At 39.7% G+C, this 19,281-nt stretch overlaps 1 protein-coding gene across 2 annotated transcripts in view; it reads left to right on the forward strand.

The window, feature by feature from the left end:
* The window catches only part of DGKI (diacylglycerol kinase iota), a 514,485-nt gene that overhangs the window by 300,204 nt on the left and 195,000 nt on the right, over positions 1 to 19,281 (forward strand). For both annotated transcript variants that reach the window (XM_018046893.1, XM_018046894.1), the window contains exons 16-19: positions 5,489 to 5,544; positions 6,689 to 6,751; positions 10,991 to 11,064; positions 13,099 to 13,210. In XM_018046893.1, coding sequence (XP_017902382.1) covers positions 5,489 to 5,544; positions 6,689 to 6,751; positions 10,991 to 11,064; positions 13,099 to 13,210 — 305 coding nt within the window. The remainder of the gene's footprint in view (positions 1 to 5,488; positions 5,545 to 6,688; positions 6,752 to 10,990; positions 11,065 to 13,098; positions 13,211 to 19,281) is intronic.

Consider the following 19,281-nt stretch of genomic DNA (forward strand, 5'->3'; position numbering starts at 1 on the left):
GACCGTGGGAGCTCAGTAAGATAGGAACTTAGGACAGATGTTACCTTGAGACCTCGTTGTTTAGGGTCTCAAAGACAGTAAAGGTCAGGACCAGATGTGTGCTCCAGGACTCAGGACTGCTAATCTTTAGGTCTGGCTAGAAACTAAAGTCAGTGAGCGACCAAGAAGTGATTAAAAAAAAGAGGGAAAGCAGTGACTAAAGAGCTGGTAAGGGAGGATTGATGCTGACTGAGAGTAATGAATACCATATTCATGGAGAGGATCTAGAGATGGCAGTACACAATATACACGAAATGTTGAAACAGGTTGAAACAGATGGAAACAGATGGCTGATGTGTCTATACCAGAGGTGTGGACTTTTTAGTATCTGTTAGTCTGTCTTTTTTGCATTAAGTAAAAAAGAAATCATTATTAATGATGAAAGGTATAATTACTCAAGCTGTGTTTTTAATGTAATTTATTTTTGGCGATGCTGGACCTCCGTCGCTCCGCAGGCTTTTCTCTGGTTGTGGTGAGCCAGGGCTACTGTCTAGTTGCAGGGTGAGGGGCTTCTCGTTGCGGTGGCTTCTCTTGTTGCCCAGCACGGGCTCTAGGGTATGTGGGCTGCAATAGCTGTGGCACTTGGGCTCAGTAGTCACAGCTCCTGGGTTCTGGAGAACAAGGTCAATAGTTGTGGTGCACGGGCTTAGTTGCTCTGTGACATGTGGGATCTTCCCAGATCAGGAATCAAACCAGTGTCTCCTGCATTGGCAGGTAGATTCTTTACCAATGAGTCACCAGGGCAGCCCATCAGGCTAATTTTTTTTTTTCTGTTTTCTGTTTATTGGGGTTTTCCCCATGATTTTACCTGGATGGTCAAGAAATCTCAAGCTCCAGTGTAGGAGGAGGAGGAAGAAAGTGAGGCTTCATTTTCATTAGGGTCATATGTACTTATTTTTGTTGATAGATAGTGGCTGGAAGCCATGCAAACCACAGTTGAGACTCCAAACTGTTCTGTAATGCAGCTGCTCAGGGACTGTGACTTCATGACAAAGCTTGTATCATTTGCATCCAATACTTGCAGAGTGATTCAAAGCCTCATGAGAGCCTTTCCAAAAAACATAACCTTGCATAGAATAACCTACTAGATATTAGTCAAAACATACAATAAATTGGGAATTATGCCAATCCATTTACATGGACTGGGTAATAAATACAAATCTCACTAAAGCAGAATCCTAAAAAATTCAATTGCAGAAAGTTTTTGGCATAGATATGAAATAGCCCATCAAATTGACATGGGACAGTTGCAGACTTTTATTAGTATCTGTATTGTATTTCTTTTAGAAGGGACAATTAAAATGACATTCATTTTGAGACAGTTTATTATTGGCATTTTCTGTGTAAATGCTTTTAGAATTACCAGTAGAAAAGCAAATAAGGAGTAAAGAAAGGCTGAACATTTTGATTGACTTTGTATGTAAATAATGCAAACATTTGAATAATTTGATCTGAAAGAAAGTATATTGGACTTCCCTGCTGGGCCAGTGGTTAAGACTCCATGCTTCCAATGCAGAGGATGTGGGTTTGATCCCTGATCAAGGAAGTCAGATCCAACATGCCATGTGGTGCAGCCAAAAAATAAATTTTAAAAAGTGATTTTTAAAAGAAGAAGGTATACTTTATTTGATAGGAAAATAGATGCTGTTTTATTCTTCTCAAAGTGACTAAGCCATATCTGGCTGAACTGTTGTATAACAGAACATGTAATCGTTTGGAACAAAATTCAGAGATTTGATAGGATTGGTCATTCAGTTTTCAGTTGGAATTTTGCCCAGTACTTTACACTATTGCATTATGACAGTACTTGAGGAAGTACATTGAAAATACTTTAGTCCACTATTAGCTGAAACTCCAATATTTTGGCCACCTGATCCGAAGAGTTGACTCATTGGAAAAGACCCTGATGCTGGGAGGGATTGGGGGCAGGAGGAGAAGGGGATGACAGAGGATGAGATGGCTGGATGGCATCACCGACTCGATGGACATGAGTTTGAGTGAACTCCGAGAGTTGGTGATAGACAGGGAGGCCTGGGCGTGCTGCGATTCATGGGGTCACAAAGAGTTGGACACGGCTGAGCCACTGAACTGAACTGAACAATGATTATGGTTATCAGGTAGCAAAGCTAGGTCTCACTTTGCCAGCTATGTGAATTAGATAGTCATCTTTGGGGGACATGAAGGATATTAAACACATCAAACTTTTAGTCTGAGATTGGACACTCAAGTCATACCCTCATTGAAATTGCTTATTATTCAGGGGATTTGAACCTTACACTACAAGGTCAAGGAAATACAATTATGACTCCTGAAGAGGCAATATTTAAATTTGATTTAGGATTTGCTATTTTCTCTGAATATAAAGAGGCATGCAGATCAGCATGTTTCAAAGGATTATGAATGTTTCATGCTTCATATGGTGAACTGACAGATTTCTTTGAAAAGGTGTTATTTTCAGTGGACTGCTAAATTTCACCATCACCATCACAGCCAAAGACACACTGCCAGGCTCCTGCCTAGGGAGTAAGACTCAGGCACAGTTGGCCTTTGAGAAACCCTGTCCAAGCTTCCGTATCTGTAACCTTCTTTTCCATCTTGAACCTCAGTGTGACATCTACTCATCATTCTAGATTCCAGTGTACTTGGCTCTGGAACACTTTTGATTTTCTCTATGTATAGACCCCACTCCCCCATGCTGCCCCCACTTCATCTTATATGGAGAAGGAAATGGCAACCCACTCCAGTATTCTTGCCTGGAAAATTCCTTGGACAGAGGAGCCTGGCGGGCTACAGTCCATGGAGTCGTCTTATATAGACATCTTTTTATGGCATATACAAAATGACATTTTTCATTTTCATGTTCAGGTCTGTCTTCCCCTCTTTAAACAACACAAGGGCAAAAGACTCTCTTATTTTTATCCTCCTGTGCCAAGTCCAGTGGCTGTCTCAAATGTCTGCTATAGGAATGGAATGTTAAATTGGAGAATAGGCTCATATATAAAAGATAAATAAAAGTAGAGGGAGAATATAGTAAGAGAAAGATGTATAGGCAGTGAGTAATATGAAAGTTCGGTGGGAATCGTTGACAGAAGAAAAGTATCGGGAAAGTTTTCAGAAAGGGTAGGAGGGAATATGATGGGAAAAAAAGAAGGAATGTGATGCAGACAAGAAGTGAAATGGGTAAGGGCATTTCAGACAGGAAAGAAAAGTACAGAGGGACAAAGGCGCTTGTGATAAAGATGGGTTAGATGACTGGTTAATACAGAGTGAAAGATTTTTGCCATGGTGTTAGGAAAATGAAGATAATGCTGGTAAAAAATTTGTCCTTAAGGTGCAGTGACTGAAAGAAAAGATTTTTACAACACATAGAATTTTAATTGAAGGTGACACTGTCACTGTAGGCATAGATTTTGAAGTCATTAATGCATACATAACCGATGTCCTAAGATTGGGTTAATATCCAATGCAGATAGTTTGGAAGAAGTATGAGTTGTATGGGCTTCCTAGGTGGCGTTAGTGGTAAAGAACCTGCCTGGCCATGCAGGAGAGGTAAGAGACATGGGTTTAATCTCTGGGTTAGGGAGAGTCCCTGGAGGAGGGCATGGCAATCCACTCCAGTATTCTTACCTGGAGAATCCCATGGACAGAGGAGCCTGGTGGGCTACAGTCCATGGGGTCGCAAAGAGTTGGACACGGCTGAAGCGACTTAGCACGCACACATGAGTTATATGGCGTTCAAATTGCTTATTGGTTTTTATAAACATAGCGTTAAACTTATATTTGCTAATATCTCCCTAATAGGCAAGACCAATTACAGAAAAAACTGGAGTTTTGGATTCCATTTTAACGGCACATATGTTATTGTGCTGTACACAAAGATGGGATTAATATGTTAAAATAATGGAATGGGTTATACCCAGGGTTTCATTATCATTATAAATGGATTACATTCAGAGCCAAATCATTTACATGATTTAGATGATGAGATTTGGCAAGTTTGAACTAATGAGATTTAGATGAGGTCTTTGGATTTTGAGTTGATGCTGTAATGGGAATGAGACCTTTTGGGACCTGGGAGGAAGTGAATGAGTTTTTCACATGTGAAGGATGTGAACTATAGGGGCCAGGAGGTAGACTATTGTAGGTAAAATTTTGGTTTCTGTGAACTTTGCCATTTGGTGTCATGCTTACCATTCAAATACAGGGTTGGGATTTGGACACTTTCGGCCAGCCAGCCAGCTGTCTGATGAGAAATGACTTGGAGAAAGATCTATTCCCAAAAAATAGGATAATGAACAAAATAGCAAAAGACGAACGTTGACAGTGGGTTCCTTTGGAATGTCTTGGAATTTTATCAGAGTGTAAGGAAATAGTATTTCATTTGGGGGTTTTATCATCCCTTGAATTCATGTGAACATTCTCTGATGAAGATTCTTGTTTAATCTATTTATGGTCTTCAATCTATATAACATCCAGGAACAGACACAAAATTAAACCCTTCTCAGTCAGAGCCTTTGCTGTCTTTTGCCCTGAGTCCATTCTGCAGGTCATCTGTATATGTCTGTATCTGCCTATATGTGTGTGCTCACGTGTGTCTGACTCTGCAACCGCATGGACTATAGCCTCCCAGGCTCCTCTGGGAGGAGGGATTCCCAGGCAGGAATGCTGGAGTGGGTTGTCATTACCTTCTCCAGGGGATCTTCCCAACGTCGGGGTCAAACTGCATCTCCTGCATTGGCAAGAAGATCCTTTACCACTGAGCCATCTGGAAGCTGCATAGATACACACACACACACACACACACACACACACACACACACACATACACATATATATAATATAATATTTATATATCTTCACTAAATCAAATGGTTTTTCGAGGCCTGTCACAAACAAGAGTATAGATGGTAGTTAGGAGTTTTTGCAAAATGTGACAGCAAATTCTTCATTGATTTTTATCCAGATTCCCTATATTAAATTTGAGCTGCATACATAGTTTATGGAAGCTGTGCTCCATGGAGGTCAAAGCAGACAGTAGACCCTCTCCCTTCTCTCTTCCCTCTTTCTTCTGTCACCACTGCCCTGTATTCCAACCACTCCTCTATTTTGAATAGAGTCCAGAGTGTCTCAGCCTTTAATGTGCATGGGAATCACCTGGAGAACTCGTTAAACCAGATTCCTAGACCCCAGCCCCCAGACACTCTAATTCAATAGGAGTAGGCTGGAGCCTAATAATTTGCATGTCTCAGTTGATAGTGCCACTGATGACAGTTTGGGGCTACATTTTATATCCCTGGGCTATTGTGCCAACTGCCTATAACTGAGGGAAGCCTGATAATGAAGCTGTTGGTTCCTTGGGGTGGGGAGGGACAGAGAGAATGTGGAGGAGCTAATCTAACTCACTACTTCTAATGAAGTCTGTAACAAAACCACCTTTTCCATTTCACAGAAGCAAATCCAGAGAAATTCAACAGTCGTTTTCGAAATAAAATGTTCTATGCAGGGGTAAGTATACATTTCATTTTTCAATGATTACATGTGATTTATACTAATTTACTGATGGTAATAAAGATGCTAATATACTATGCTAATAATTACATACACATCACAGATGTTTACATGTGTGTCTATGTGTGTGCTCAGATATGTCCAACTCTTTCCGACCCCATGGACTGTAGCCTGCCAGGCTCCTGTGTCCATGGGATTCTCCAGGCAAGAATACTGAAATAGGTTGCCATTTCCTTCTCCAGGGGATCTTCCCAACCCAGGGATCGAACCCAGATCTCCTGCACTGCAGGCAAATTTTCTACCACTGCACCACCCAGGAAGCCCTATGCTTATATATGGTTAATACTTAATGTGTTGGTTGAAGGATAAAAGTAAAGGTATATTTCTTAAGTTGTTTGGCAGAGAGTTCATTATCTTTGAACTCTAAAGCCCTTATGCTGAATGGGAATGATATTCAAGAAGTGGTGTGAAAAACAAACATCAACGTCAAGCTAGAGAACTGGAAAATTAGGTAGGCTGAAAGATGTATGGCAAGTCTTGGGTAAGAATGTAGTTTCCATAAAGGTATGTATCCTGTGCGTTGACATTTGGATGCAAAATGAAGAGACCACGGAGAGGTTTTTCATGGAAGCATATATGAGATAAAGGGGCACTCTTCTTTTCACTTCTTCTCAGGGACATCCCTGGATGTGAATGGCTAGAAAGAAAAAAAAAAAAAAGAGGGACTCCAAAATATTGATTTTTAAAGTGTGCTTAAGTTTATACCACTGGATAGAGGGGATTAAAGTAAAAAAGAGGTGAAACAAGACAGTTTCAGTGGCGAGTTAAAGATTTTATCAGCATCTGCTGGATGAACAGGAAGGTCAGGAAAGGCCGTCAGATCTCCAAACTGACCCTTGAAATTACCTACATTTTCTCTCTCCTACTGCTATCTTAAGTTTTATTATAAGTTACATTTTGAAAACAAAGACATAGATTTCAACTTGACAGCCTCTGCACTACTTTACTCTAGAGAATTTGTTTTATATTTTGTATTTTTGCATAACTCAGAATTCCTAGGATCTATCTATCACACAGAATCAGGGCTTTGGCATAACTGTGTAATAAAGCATTTTTTTTTCTTTCTTTCTTTGTGGTATAGGCAGCTTTTTCTGATTTCCTACAGAGAAGCTCTAGAGATTTATCCAAACATGTTAAAGTTGTCGTAAGTATTACGTGTGTTGACTCATTTCCCTTTGAATGTAAATATCATGTCCTTAACATAAACCCCAAATACCAGTTTATGTACTTAATCAGTGGGCTGCATAGAACTTGAGCTGAATTGAGTATGGTGTGTTCAACCAACATTTAGGAGCATTCAGTAATGTGTGGCCACTGAACAGAGGATGAAGTTAAATAAGATGGATGGATTTTGCTCCTGAAAAAACTCATGGTTTGGTCATGCTGAAGGGCACCTAACTCATGGCAGAACAATAGAATAAATGTTGCTATTCGACTATTTGTGTCATATGCTGGTGGTACAAAAAAAGAAATGCAAACTGCCCCTGGTGTAGTCAGGGAAATCATCAAAGCAAGGATGTTGAGCTGGGTCTTGAAGTAGAAATAGATGTTCACCAAACAACTAGCTTGCTATTCCCAGGCTATCTGAAGAATCTTCATTTTTAGAGAAATACTTTGATTTTAGTGTTTTGTGGTCACTTACTCTGTAGCCTGGTCAAGGTCCCTTACCACTTAGGAGTTTTTTTGGCTGCTGTTTACTTCTGAATCTCTATCCCAAGTTGGGGAATACTCATCTTGGAGGCAAGGGAGATGGGAAGTCATTTTTTCTCTAAGAGATATATTTAAAAATAGCATATCATTAATTATTAAGAAGACAAAGTGTTTCCTTGAAGTAAACGAGTCGAGAGAGGGAATGAGCATGACTCTGTTGCACATCCCTGTATAAGTGAAACAGGAAAGACAGAAAAAATGTACAGATGAGGAAAGAGAAATGGGAACACAGCAATGCTTGGGTTTATTGTGGAATAGATAAGAATAGCATTTGTGACAGAAGGGGGCAGGATAAAAGGTATACATGCAAATAGAGAAAAATATATGACCTTAAACTAATGGATTTATAGAGGAATACAGAGGAGCCTAAGATAAATATTCAATTTTCTTGACACCAATAAACCATATAGGAGACACAAATCTCCTAAATCATTTGAAACAAAGACATTACCACTAACGGCCTTTGGCATCACTTTCAGATGTTTCAGTTCTCATAAAATACTAATGAAAAGCCAGTATCCTTTAGTCGTAGCAACTCTTGAAAACTGGAATACTGCCTTTTTAAATCTAGATACGAGAAAGAGACATAATCCATTAAACTGTGAAGATCTTAATTTTGATAAAGCGATGGTTATTTAAGTAGCAGCAACCTTGCCTGAGACTTATCCTGTTTCTTCTGTAGCGGCCTGCAAACAGCCAAAAATAAACTTTCCTTCTTCTCCCAGTATTTTTTGCATTATTGGGAACATTGTAGCACCTGCCTGGAGAGCCAGTGAGTGGAGGGCAGTGGCTATATTGAATGCTGTTCACTGTCTAACTCAGCTGGGTGGAAATTAAACTCCATGTGTCTCCACACCACTGGAGAGCTTTTCTCCCCCATCTGGCAGTCTTCCTGTTGCGAAATGTCTCAGGCATGGGTGGCCATAGAGCAGGGATTAAAAAAAGCCTGCAGAGAGGCCAAAGTAGCAGCCGGAAACTTAGAAAGGTTTGATATCAGCCAGTAGGTATAATATTCCAGGCTATTGTGTAATCATCTTTTATTTATGAAGAGAAGAAAAAAAAACACACACACAATAGAAACTAAGTCTTAACGATTGGGATTCAGTCCTAGGTCTAGGTCTATCTTTATGAGGTCTGTCTATATGACTAAAAGCACATGCATTTGAAACAACAGTTACCATTGTGCTATGACACAGAAATATACAAGGGTGTTTCTACAATTACGTCACTGAGAGTGAGACTGAAAAGATGGGAAGTCAGAGCAAATAGATGTACACATAAAAGCAGACTATCTTATCTTTGCCATGGTGTGAAGTCAGTGTTTCTGATGTAATAGTTAATAATCTAATCTCACAGAAATATAAAATATGTGCACAAATAATACACACACACACATATACACCCAGAGGATAGTAACAAAAACCTACATACATCCTTTTGTTCTACTGCACATGTGTTCTTCTTGTTTTGATTCATCCACTTTGGAGCTTGTACACAGGAAGATTTTTTTTGTATGGAAATATTTTCCTTTGTGTGTTTGAAGTAGGGAGAAGATTGAAAACTGCGGTCCTAAAGATTTGTGAAGTTTAAATGCAATAATATTTAGGAAAATTTTGTAAAATATTGTAAGGCATGCATCCTCATAGAATTTGCTGAGTTTCCAGAATCACTATGTTTTTTTTCAGGTGGAAAAAGTAGAAAATTAAAAAAAAAATTCTGTTCTAAATAACGTAATATATAAGTATAGGATTTTTGCTGTAACGTAACAGTGCTGCTTCGCATACTATTAAGATATCACATACTGTTTTGGGGTTTGTTTTTTTTTTTGACATTTTTAGTAGCTTACAACACTCAGTTTTGATCATTTAAGATATCTACATTTTTTCTTCACTGGTAGAGCCATCTATCAACTCAAGTCCTTAAATTGGGAGACCTTATGAGTGTTTAACATTTTGAAAGTGTTGTGAAAACACCTTCAATCAATGTTTAGAACTTCATTCCACTCTAAATAACATTTGAGAATAGTTTTCTTGTTTACGATTATAAGATTTTCCAGAAACAGTTTTTGAGAATGCTCATGAAAACTAGTCTGGGTTAAGATCAGCTGGGAGGAGGAGAATGAGACAAGCCTGATGGCTAGCAGAGTCATCGTAACCTGGATTGCAAGTCCCTCTGAGGAAAACTTCAGTAATTTGCAAGGATCTTGGGAATGCTTTAACCCTGTCTCCCAAGGAGAAGACGGAGGGTGGGGGGATGAGGTGGGGGTGGGGTACATTCTGTGATGAGGGTGTGAGGAGAGCAGATGAAAAGCAGGCTTTATACCTTTGACATCAGGAGGCCTAGAGTCCTGAGCAGAGAGCTCCTCTTTTGGCATTTGTCCCCAGTGGGTCATGAGAAAGGGAAACGAAAAGCCTCTTCCTTGATCAGTCAGACGGTGCTCTTGAGGAAAGCGCTAGCCAGTCAGGCAAAGTGAAAGTGCTGGTCGCTCAGTCGTGTCTGACTCTACGGCACATGGACTGTAGCCCGCCAGGCGGCTCTGTCCATGGAGATCTCCAGGCAAGAATACTGGAGTGGGTAGCCATTCCCTTCTCCAGAGGATCTTCCCGATCCAGGGATTGAGCCCAGGTCTCCTGCATTGCAGGCAGATTCTTTACCATCTGAGCCACCAGGGAAGCCCCAAGCGGGTCAGGGAAACCACACACAAAGGTATTGAGGCCAAGCCAGCCTGAGGCCCTTGAAACCCAAAGTCACATCCAGAACCAATGAAGTGCTTTATCTAGGAAAACCAGTCACAGTCTATAAGAGATTATACTGATAAGAGTAAATCGCTAATGGAGATAATGCTAATTTATAATAGATAGTAAAAAAAAAAACAACAAAAAACAAAAAACCATGCAGGATATATTCCTTTCAAACTGCTTTCAAAATATTACATTGAACATTTTCAAAAGACAAATTATGTCAAAAAGCAAGGAAAATATATGGTCATATGCATGACTATTTTTGAATCAGATGATGGTGGTAGAGATTACTATTGCCTCATCTTGAGGCTTTGTCCTTTTGTTCTTTTAAGTGTTCATAAATCTTTTAAGGATTTACTGCATAGCACAGGGAACTGTATTCAATATCTTGTAATCCCTGGTGGCTCAGTTGGTAAAGAGTCTGCCTGCAATGCAGGAGACCCGGGTTCGATCCCTGGGTCAGGAAGATCTCCTAGAAAAGAAAATGGCAAACCACTTTAGTATTCTTGCCTGGGAAATCCCATGGATAGAGGAGCCTAGTGGGCTACAGTCTGTAGGGTTGCAAAAGTCAGACATGACTTAGTGACTAAACCTACTTACCTACCTAAATCTTTTAATGTTGATACTATAAGCCTAAGTATCTAATCACAGTCCAAGGTTAAGAATAATGAGAGTTCCTTGGATTGTGAGACCAGAGAAAAACATTTTGGTCAAATGGCAGCTTTGTTTTTACATGAAGTCAAAGCAAAACCAAGCCCTGAACTCTGGAGCTGGGAAAGTTAGAATAAATTTTCAGTCACAGTAATGGCCATCAATGCCAGCAACAGACAAGGACAAGGGTAAGACTTTGGTACCTGCCCTTGTCAGCTAAGTTGGCTTGTAGACTTGCACCTGCTTCAAAACCCTTGCTTTTTCTGCTTTGACTGTTGCAGTGTGATGGGACCGATCTTACCCCAAAGATCCAGGAACTGAAGTTCCAGTGTATAGTATTTTTAAATATACCCAGGTAAGCCCTGTTCTTATTGTCTTCCTTGGTTTGATGTGAACTCTGTTTGACCTAAGGTTCTCTGCTTTCATGATGGAAAATTTCCAGGTACAAGCGATGAAAAATAGTTCCTTTAATGACTTGTTAAGAGTCTCCAGGCCTGATCATTTTTTTCTCCTACTTGCTTTGTTTAATGTTCTCTATGGTATTTTTTCATGTATGTGGTATAGCATGCATGGTGTATACTTACCCATGCTTAAGAAGCCCAGGCAGCCCTCTGGACCGAGACATTTTAATGTAATTCTCAGTTACTGACCCCTCCACCCTGTCACCCTCCCCAGGAATGATGGACTTGAATAAATACGTGTTCTTAGTTTCCCAAAAGCTATTAGGAAACCTTCCAGCCTGATTTCAGCATGGAATTCATTCAAAATCGTTGCCAGATGATTGCTTTGAAAAAATAGGATCAATTAGAGCAGCATTTTCTAGCCAGAATGTCAGCTTTCTTTGGTGCTATTATATACCTCAGGAGAAAGGGGTATTTAAGATTAACTAGTCTCAAAATAAGCACATTTCTCAGTGGGCTTAAATTTAGATTCTAGGCTCCCAAGCCAAGATTTGAAAGGGATGGATCCCTGACTCTTTGTTATTTGCAAACCAGACAACTCAGACACAAAAATCCACAAGTAAGTTCTATTTAGACTGAATTTGGTTGAAATGAGAAGTGTATGCAAATCTATGTCTGGGAAGGCAGTCTCCTGATGACTTTTGGCCATGCTCAGTTTAGCCCCTTACAACCTATTCCAGAAGTATTTTCATCTCAGTCGTTGAAGTAGGGGGCCTAGATTCTCAGGAAACAGTGTTCGTTAGCTTGCTTTAATTTTCTTTTCTTCTTATTCTTCTTGCTCCTTCCCATCTCCCCTCTGGACTTTGTTTATTCTACTTTTCAGTTTCCCTGACTTCCCCTTCCCTTTCTGATCTCACATCTTTGTCTCATCCCTTTTTCACTCCTCTGTCTTCAGTTACTGTTCCCCCATCCTGGGGTACTCATTATCTTAACTATGTATTTACTGCCGATGCTTACCCAGCTCGATTCTCTTTTCCTCTCTTACTGGCATGTATATGTCTCCCTCCAAGACCAAATTCTGAAACCACCTATTGATAACTCATGGGATGTCATAGAAAGTAGGCCTCTGTGAATTATAGAGTGAGAAACATACACACACACACACACACACACACACACACACACTATTGATACTATGTATAAAGCAGATAACTAATGAGAATCTACTGTACACCACAGGGGACTCTACTTAAAGCTCTGTGGTGACCTAAATGGGAATAAAGTCTGAAAAAGGGGGATTGCTGCTGCTGTTCATCACTCAGTCGTGTCTGACTCTTTGCGACCCCATGGACTGCAGCACACAGGCTTCCCTGTTCTTTATCATCTCCCAGAGCTTGCTCAAACTCATGTCCATTGAATCAGTGATGCCATCCAACCATCTCATCCTCTGTGGTCCCCTTCTCCTCCTGCCTTCAGTCTTCCTCAGCATCAGGGTCTTTTCCAATGAGTCGACTCTTCCATCAGGTGGCCCAAGTAGTGGAGCTTCAGCATCAGTCCTTTTAATGAGTATTCAGGATTGATTTTCTTTAGGATTGACTGGTTTGATCTCTTTGAAGTCCAAGGGAAAAAAAGAGGGGATGGATGTATACTATAGCTGATTCTCTTTGCTATACAGTAGAAACTAACACAACATTGTAAGACAACTATACTCCAATAAAAATTTTTTAAAAACTTGATAAAGAATGAATTAGTAGAAAGTCGGACACCACGGGATGCTTTTGTTGTCGAATTTTGACCCATTTTCATAAATTGATACTTGGAGGGGAAGGGGATAAACCCATTTTCTTTTCTATTGGGAGACATGAACCAAGAGTAGAAAGCCATTCTTTTGTGAAATCAACATCAGATCAAACTATAAACTGTTGCCTGATGATGACCACGAGAAGATTGGCACAGGCTCTAATTCTGATCTTACTCTTGTCTTGCAGATATTGTGCTGGCACAATGCCCTGGGGGAACCCAGGAGATCACCATGACTTTGAACCCCAGCGTCATGATGATGGTTATATTGAAGTCATTGGATTCACCATGGCATCTTTGGTGAGCAATGCATCTGTTTCATTGAAGCAAAATGTGTTTTAGTCACAATAAGAGTTTATTCATTTTACAAGATTTTGGTATAATGTTGTCTCCTGGCTTATCAACTTATAAACTGTATGCAATGTAGAGTTGCTAGGGGAAGCCAAAAGCAAAGTCATTCTTTGTGTCACTAAAAAACGTTGATGCATATTTGTTTGAACTTCAAAGGTAAATGAATGTTATTTGTTACTTTTCCTGATACTTTCTATCAGAATGAAATGCAAAGTTTTTATGTTAATTACATAACATTATGCCACAAATATATCCCAACATTGATTAGAAATCTTGCCGTTTGATACTTTGTTGGTTCATGGAAGACTCAAGTTTAGATAAAAAAGAACATGGTCATTTGCATTCATCTCCATTTTACCCACTTAAGCATAAAATGGGCATTTACATTATCACAGAATATCTAAATATAGAAAGACTTCTCATGACATTAATGAATATTCACTTGCCAGTTTTGAGATCACCTTGCATTTTAATTTTGGTTCCTGGCATTAGACAAGTAAGTATATAGAATAAGGTCAATCGCAAGCAGGTTTTAGCCTCGTGTTTTAACTTATTATTGAATGATAAAGAAACTAATTAAAAATTTTGCATATCATTTTATCAGATATAGATCAGCCATACTATCAGTTTGTAAAGCAAATGAAAATAAAGCTTCTTCCTGCACTTGGCTAGCACTTAGTTTATGCTGCTATATCTCAAGGCTAGAAGGTTGTATTTCTTGTTCTAAACAACCTAAAATGACTCTCTCTTTCATCCATCTCATGGATTTCAAGTGGCTTTTCCTCCATCACCTTGAATTGGTGAAATTTAACAGAATAAATGCTTGTGATTATAAAAAGAATGTCCATCTCCTGAGATGGTGATGTTGCTCATTACATTTGATGTGTCTAGAATGAAATGGTCATTAAGTGTAAAAGATTGGTCTGGGAATGATGTAATTTTCAAGATCGTACATAGCTCATATGTAACTCTTTCTTTCCAAAAGTCTTTATTATGTTAATTATAGATAAGACTCAGCCAAGAGCAAACAGGAATAAGTTCAGTTAGGGTATGTGCAAGGAAGAATGTTTGGAGGTGCCCGAGAAAGTCACAAACCTGGTCGCGTGTTATTTTGCTCATTCATTTATTCACTAATCCAGTGAACATGTGTTGAATTTTTTGCCGTGAGGGTTTCCTAGTCCTGGCTGTGCTGTAGAAGGTTGTCAAGGAATGGCTAAAAGAAGATGATCCCTTACCTAGGCTTGCGAGGGCAGGAGAATATGAGACACTTTCCCATTGTTCTCAAGATCACAAACTAAGTCTTTACTGCAAAATTGAGTTTCTTTCCAAATCTCCATCCTTTACCACTGCCCTCTGTGCTTTGTAGCTTGTTGCCTCTCAAGTCAACTATAGTACTGAACATCCTTTGCTTCTTTGTACTACAGGACCATTGCCTATGCTGCCTATCACAAATGTTCTTTACCTCTTCATCTTATATAACTTTTCCATCTATATTCTGTTAGATTCTTTTTAGAAGTCTTTCTTTGGTTTGGGGTGTTTCTGCTTACAGTTATATAATTAAAGTCTGAACAAGAAGGAGAAGGCAGAGTGAAACTGGGTAATTAGAGGAGAATTTAATGGATGGACTCTTGCAGGTAGTGCACTGGGTTATGAGAAGTGACAGTGGATGGTGGGGTATTCCTGAGCTGAAGATGCAAAGGCAAGGAAGCAGTCAGCTGTACCAGAAACAGAATGACTTAGGAAGGACCACTCGGTAGGAGTAGGGTTTGCTACGTGAAAGCAGTCATTCTGTGCCAGCCTGGTCAGGGAGAAAGCCGGAGACATCAGTACAGTTCTTGCTCTCCAGCCATTAAACAGTCTAACTGGGTCAGTTTCACAGGGCAGGGAAGAGGGCTTGGAAGGGGTGGAGTATCAGGTGGGAATGGCAGGTGACTGGTATCCATCAGTCTAGTGTATTGCCGGTCCACAGCACAGAATCTGAGACTTGTCTTTGGCAATAAGAAATGTGACAGGATGAATGAATTTTGCCAGGTGAAGAAGAATGGAACTTGACATTCTTGAAAAAGGGAAATGTACAGACACTTGGTAGTCTAAGAGAGCGTAGTCTTCTGTGCAGACTACAGTCATTTTTATGTAGCTTAAAAATAGGTGAAAAGCGAAAGTGATGCAGATGGTCCTGGAGAAGTAGGCAGGGGTGACATCACAAAGTGCACTAGAGAATTTACCTAAGGGTTTTGACTTTTGGGCATCAGCAAAGTGTGTTTTCAAAATAAATATTTGTTCGGGAAAAGTTCACTGGAGAAATTGACAGCACATTGAAATCTCATTTACTATCACCCAGCCTTACACATGCGCATGTGGAAAGTCGCTTCAGTCGTGTCCGACTCTTTGACCATATGGACTGTAGCCCTCCAGGCTCCTCTTGCCATGGGATTCTCCAGGCAAGAATCCTGGAATGAGTTGCCGTGCCCTTCTCCAGGGGCTCTTCTCAACCCAGGAATCTAACCCATGTCTCTTATGTCTCCTGCATTGGCAGGTGTCACTTAACCTATTATCAATTCATGCACAGTCTTATTTCTGTCTCCAACTTTGGTCTCCTCTCTTACATTATTTTGAACTAAATATAAGACATTACATAATTTTCCCCATAAATATCTCTGAATATGTTTTTTTTTAAAAAATAAGACTTCCTTTAATGAATACAATCATACCATCTCAAAAACAATAGCATCTTAATATTACTAAATATCTACTCAGTACTCAATTTCTAATTGTCTTGCAGATGTCATCTGTTTTCTCTTGCTCTGTTCATTTGCATCAGGATTCAAATAAAGTACATTCTGGTGATTAGTTGTTATGACTCTGAAGTCTTTGTAGCACCCATCTCTCTCTTTTCTTTTTTTTTTCATTTATCTATTAAAGAGACCAGGCTGTTTGTCCTGTGAAGTTTCCCTGAGTCTGAACTGTGCTGATAATGTCCACAGTCTCAATAATGTGCTCTTCTCTTTTACTTGTTTTTGCTAAGTTGATAGTTGGATATAGATTCATCAGACACATATTTCTCCAAATCTCTTTTGTAAGAAGTGTTTTATTCTTCCAAAGGAGGGTATGTAATGTCTGGTTCTCTTTCTCTCTCTCTCTCTCGATAATAGTCTTTGATGATCAATGTCAGGATCTAGGAATCATCAGGGATTGCCCAGCAGTGATATTCTGACTCTTTTCTTCATTTGTTAACTGGGCTGTTTCTATAAGGAGAAGTTTTTCCTACACCTGCTGCTTGGTTGGGGCTTCCCTGGTGGCTCAGTGGTTAAGAATATGCCTGTCAATGAAGGAGACACAGATTTGATCCCTAATTTGGGATGATCTCACGTGCCTCCGAGCAGCTAAGCCATGTGTCCCAACTTTGGGGGTTTCCCAGGTGGCAAAGTGGTAAAGAATCCTCTTGCTAATAAAGGAGACACAAGAAATGTGAGTTCGTTCTTGGGTCGGGAAGATCCCCTGGAGTAGGAAATGGCAACCTGCTCCAGTATTCTTGCCTGAAAAATCCCATGGACAGGAGAGTCTAGCAGCCTCCAGCTCATGGGGTCGCAAGAGTTAGAGATGACTCAGCACGCACTCTTTGATGACTTATTCAGTTTGTTTCAGAGAAGCAGCACAAGCAAGTCTTTTATTTATATATTTTCAAAGTAATTTAGTTCATTTGTGTCCTTCGGTGGCTGTGGGTTTAAACTGGCATCAGATTTTGGGGATTTCTCCCATCAAGGGTTGAAGTCTGTATAACCTCCCCTTGATTCTATGTGGGCTTACAAATACTTGGCGAATAGAGTACAGTGGAATTGATGCTATGTAACTTCTGAGGTTGGATCATTTAAAGGCCATGCAGCATTTGGGAAATATGGGCAATATGGATTGGTCTCTAATTAATAGGGATTTTGTAAATGCTAGGCAATATTTATTTAAAATATCTTGCTGCTTTCATTCATTTAGTGTCACTCATAAATATTTATTGAGTAGTTGTTGAAACCACAAATACTTATTGAATCCATAAGTGACACTTGCTAGATAAAACAGGTACAAAATGAACCTATAGAAAAGCAGTGTCTTCGGGGTGCCCACAGTCCAGTGATGGGAGGGAGGTGAGGAAAGAAACGAACAATCACAGACTAAGGTAATAAATTCTGGGGTAAAGGGATGTGGAATGAGGATAGAAAGAACCATGTTTACAGATTGGAGTCTTTTGGGGTGAGATTGCCAAGTGGCCACTCTCATAGAGGCATCAGTTTAAGAGAACATGGAAACCGGGAGGACCAGTGGTGGCTCAGAGTGGTGATGCAGATGGTGAATGAAGGGCAGAAAGAGTTAGATATATTTTTTTTAATTGTTGTTTTAACTGTTATGGGGAGTTTGCAACTGATGGCATGGGACAGGATGGGATTGGTTGCTCAGAAAAGTTATCTGGATGTCAGTGTGGAAGTGACGAGAATCTCCACTTCTGCAGACAGATGGACAAATCAGGATGTTGGTACCAAAGTCCAGGTGAAGAGATGAGAATATCTGGAAGCCTGAATAAAGAAAGTGATGATGAAGACAGAAAGGGTTGATGAATGGATAGGGACTTATCTTGAGGGTGAGAAACGGGTGGGTGGCCAGCGTAGGCCATTGGGTAAAGGTGACAATATTATATGAGAGAGAAAATATAAAAGAAGGGTAAAAGTGTCAAAAGTGAACCCTGTTTCATGTAAGTCAAAATTGAAATCCCTGTGAGACATCTAAGAAGATGGACAAATGTGCAGTTTGGAATGTATGCTTGGAACTCAGGAGAACTCACTAGGTTGGGAGAGAGTGTTTAATATTCTATCTCTATTTATCTTCCTATCTTTCTCTCCCATCCTGTCGTGAGTAGGTAAAGGAGAAAAAGAGTAGATAGGAGTTGGTGTAGAGAACACGAAATTGTAAAATTATTAAATGTAGATTAAACCGCACAGGTTTGAACGTCCCATGTAATTTAAATAACGTTACTCGAGCTCCAATACTTTGGCCACCTGATGCGAAGAGTTGACATATTGGAAAAGACCCTGATGCTGAGAAAGATTGAGGATAGGAGGAGAAGGGGGTGGCAGACGATAAGATAGTTAGGTGGCATCACCAACTCAAAGACGTGAGTTTAAGCAAACTCCAGGAGATGGTGAAGGACAGGAAAGCCTGGCGTGCAGTAGTCCACAGGGTCGCAAAGAGTCAGATATGACTTAGCAACTGAGCAACAAAAACCACAACTCAATACTCATATGCATCTTACTATTGACATATATGAGTATCAATTTGTTGCTGTTACTATCCATATAACATGGGCTTCCCTGGTGGCTCAGATGGTAAAGAATCTGACCGCAATGCAGGAGACCTGGGTTCAATCACTGTGTTGGGAAGATCCCTTGGGGAAGGACTGGCAATTCACTCCATTGTTCTTGCCCAGAGAAACTGATGGACAGAGGTGTCTGGAGGGCTACAGTCTATGGGATCACTAAGAGTCAGACACAACTGAGCGACTAACACTTATCCATAGGGCAGACACTGTATATTTTTTTTCACTGAATAATGAAAGTGCTTTATTTTCAGTCCTTAAATTTCACATTCCTTGAAATTATATTGATTATATTTGTAACCAATATTATATTATATTGATTGCATTTCTGAGAAGGTAAATTATTTGAAAATGCACATCTGTGTAAGATGATCATATAAAGAGAACAGTGTAGTTATTTGGGTAAAAGTATATCTGTTTTTGTGTATATAAAATATTCAGAGTGATCCTTTAAGAGAAATTTGAAATTGAATTACTAGAATGGGAGAAAAGATTATTTCTTTTAGACTCTTTATCTTATAATTGAACATTTCAAGACAGAAGTATTCAGTTCATTTTACTGGTTGAATTGCATTCTTGTTAATTAAGATGATTCTTCATTGGGTGCTCAGTAACCACATTACCTTTTTGGATTTCATTCAGATCATAATCAGACATTGTA

Source organism: Capra hircus, chromosome 4 (genome assembly GCF_001704415.2).
Source record: "Capra hircus breed San Clemente chromosome 4, ASM170441v1, whole genome shotgun sequence".
Classification (NCBI taxonomy): Eukaryota; Metazoa; Chordata; class Mammalia; order Artiodactyla; family Bovidae; genus Capra; species Capra hircus.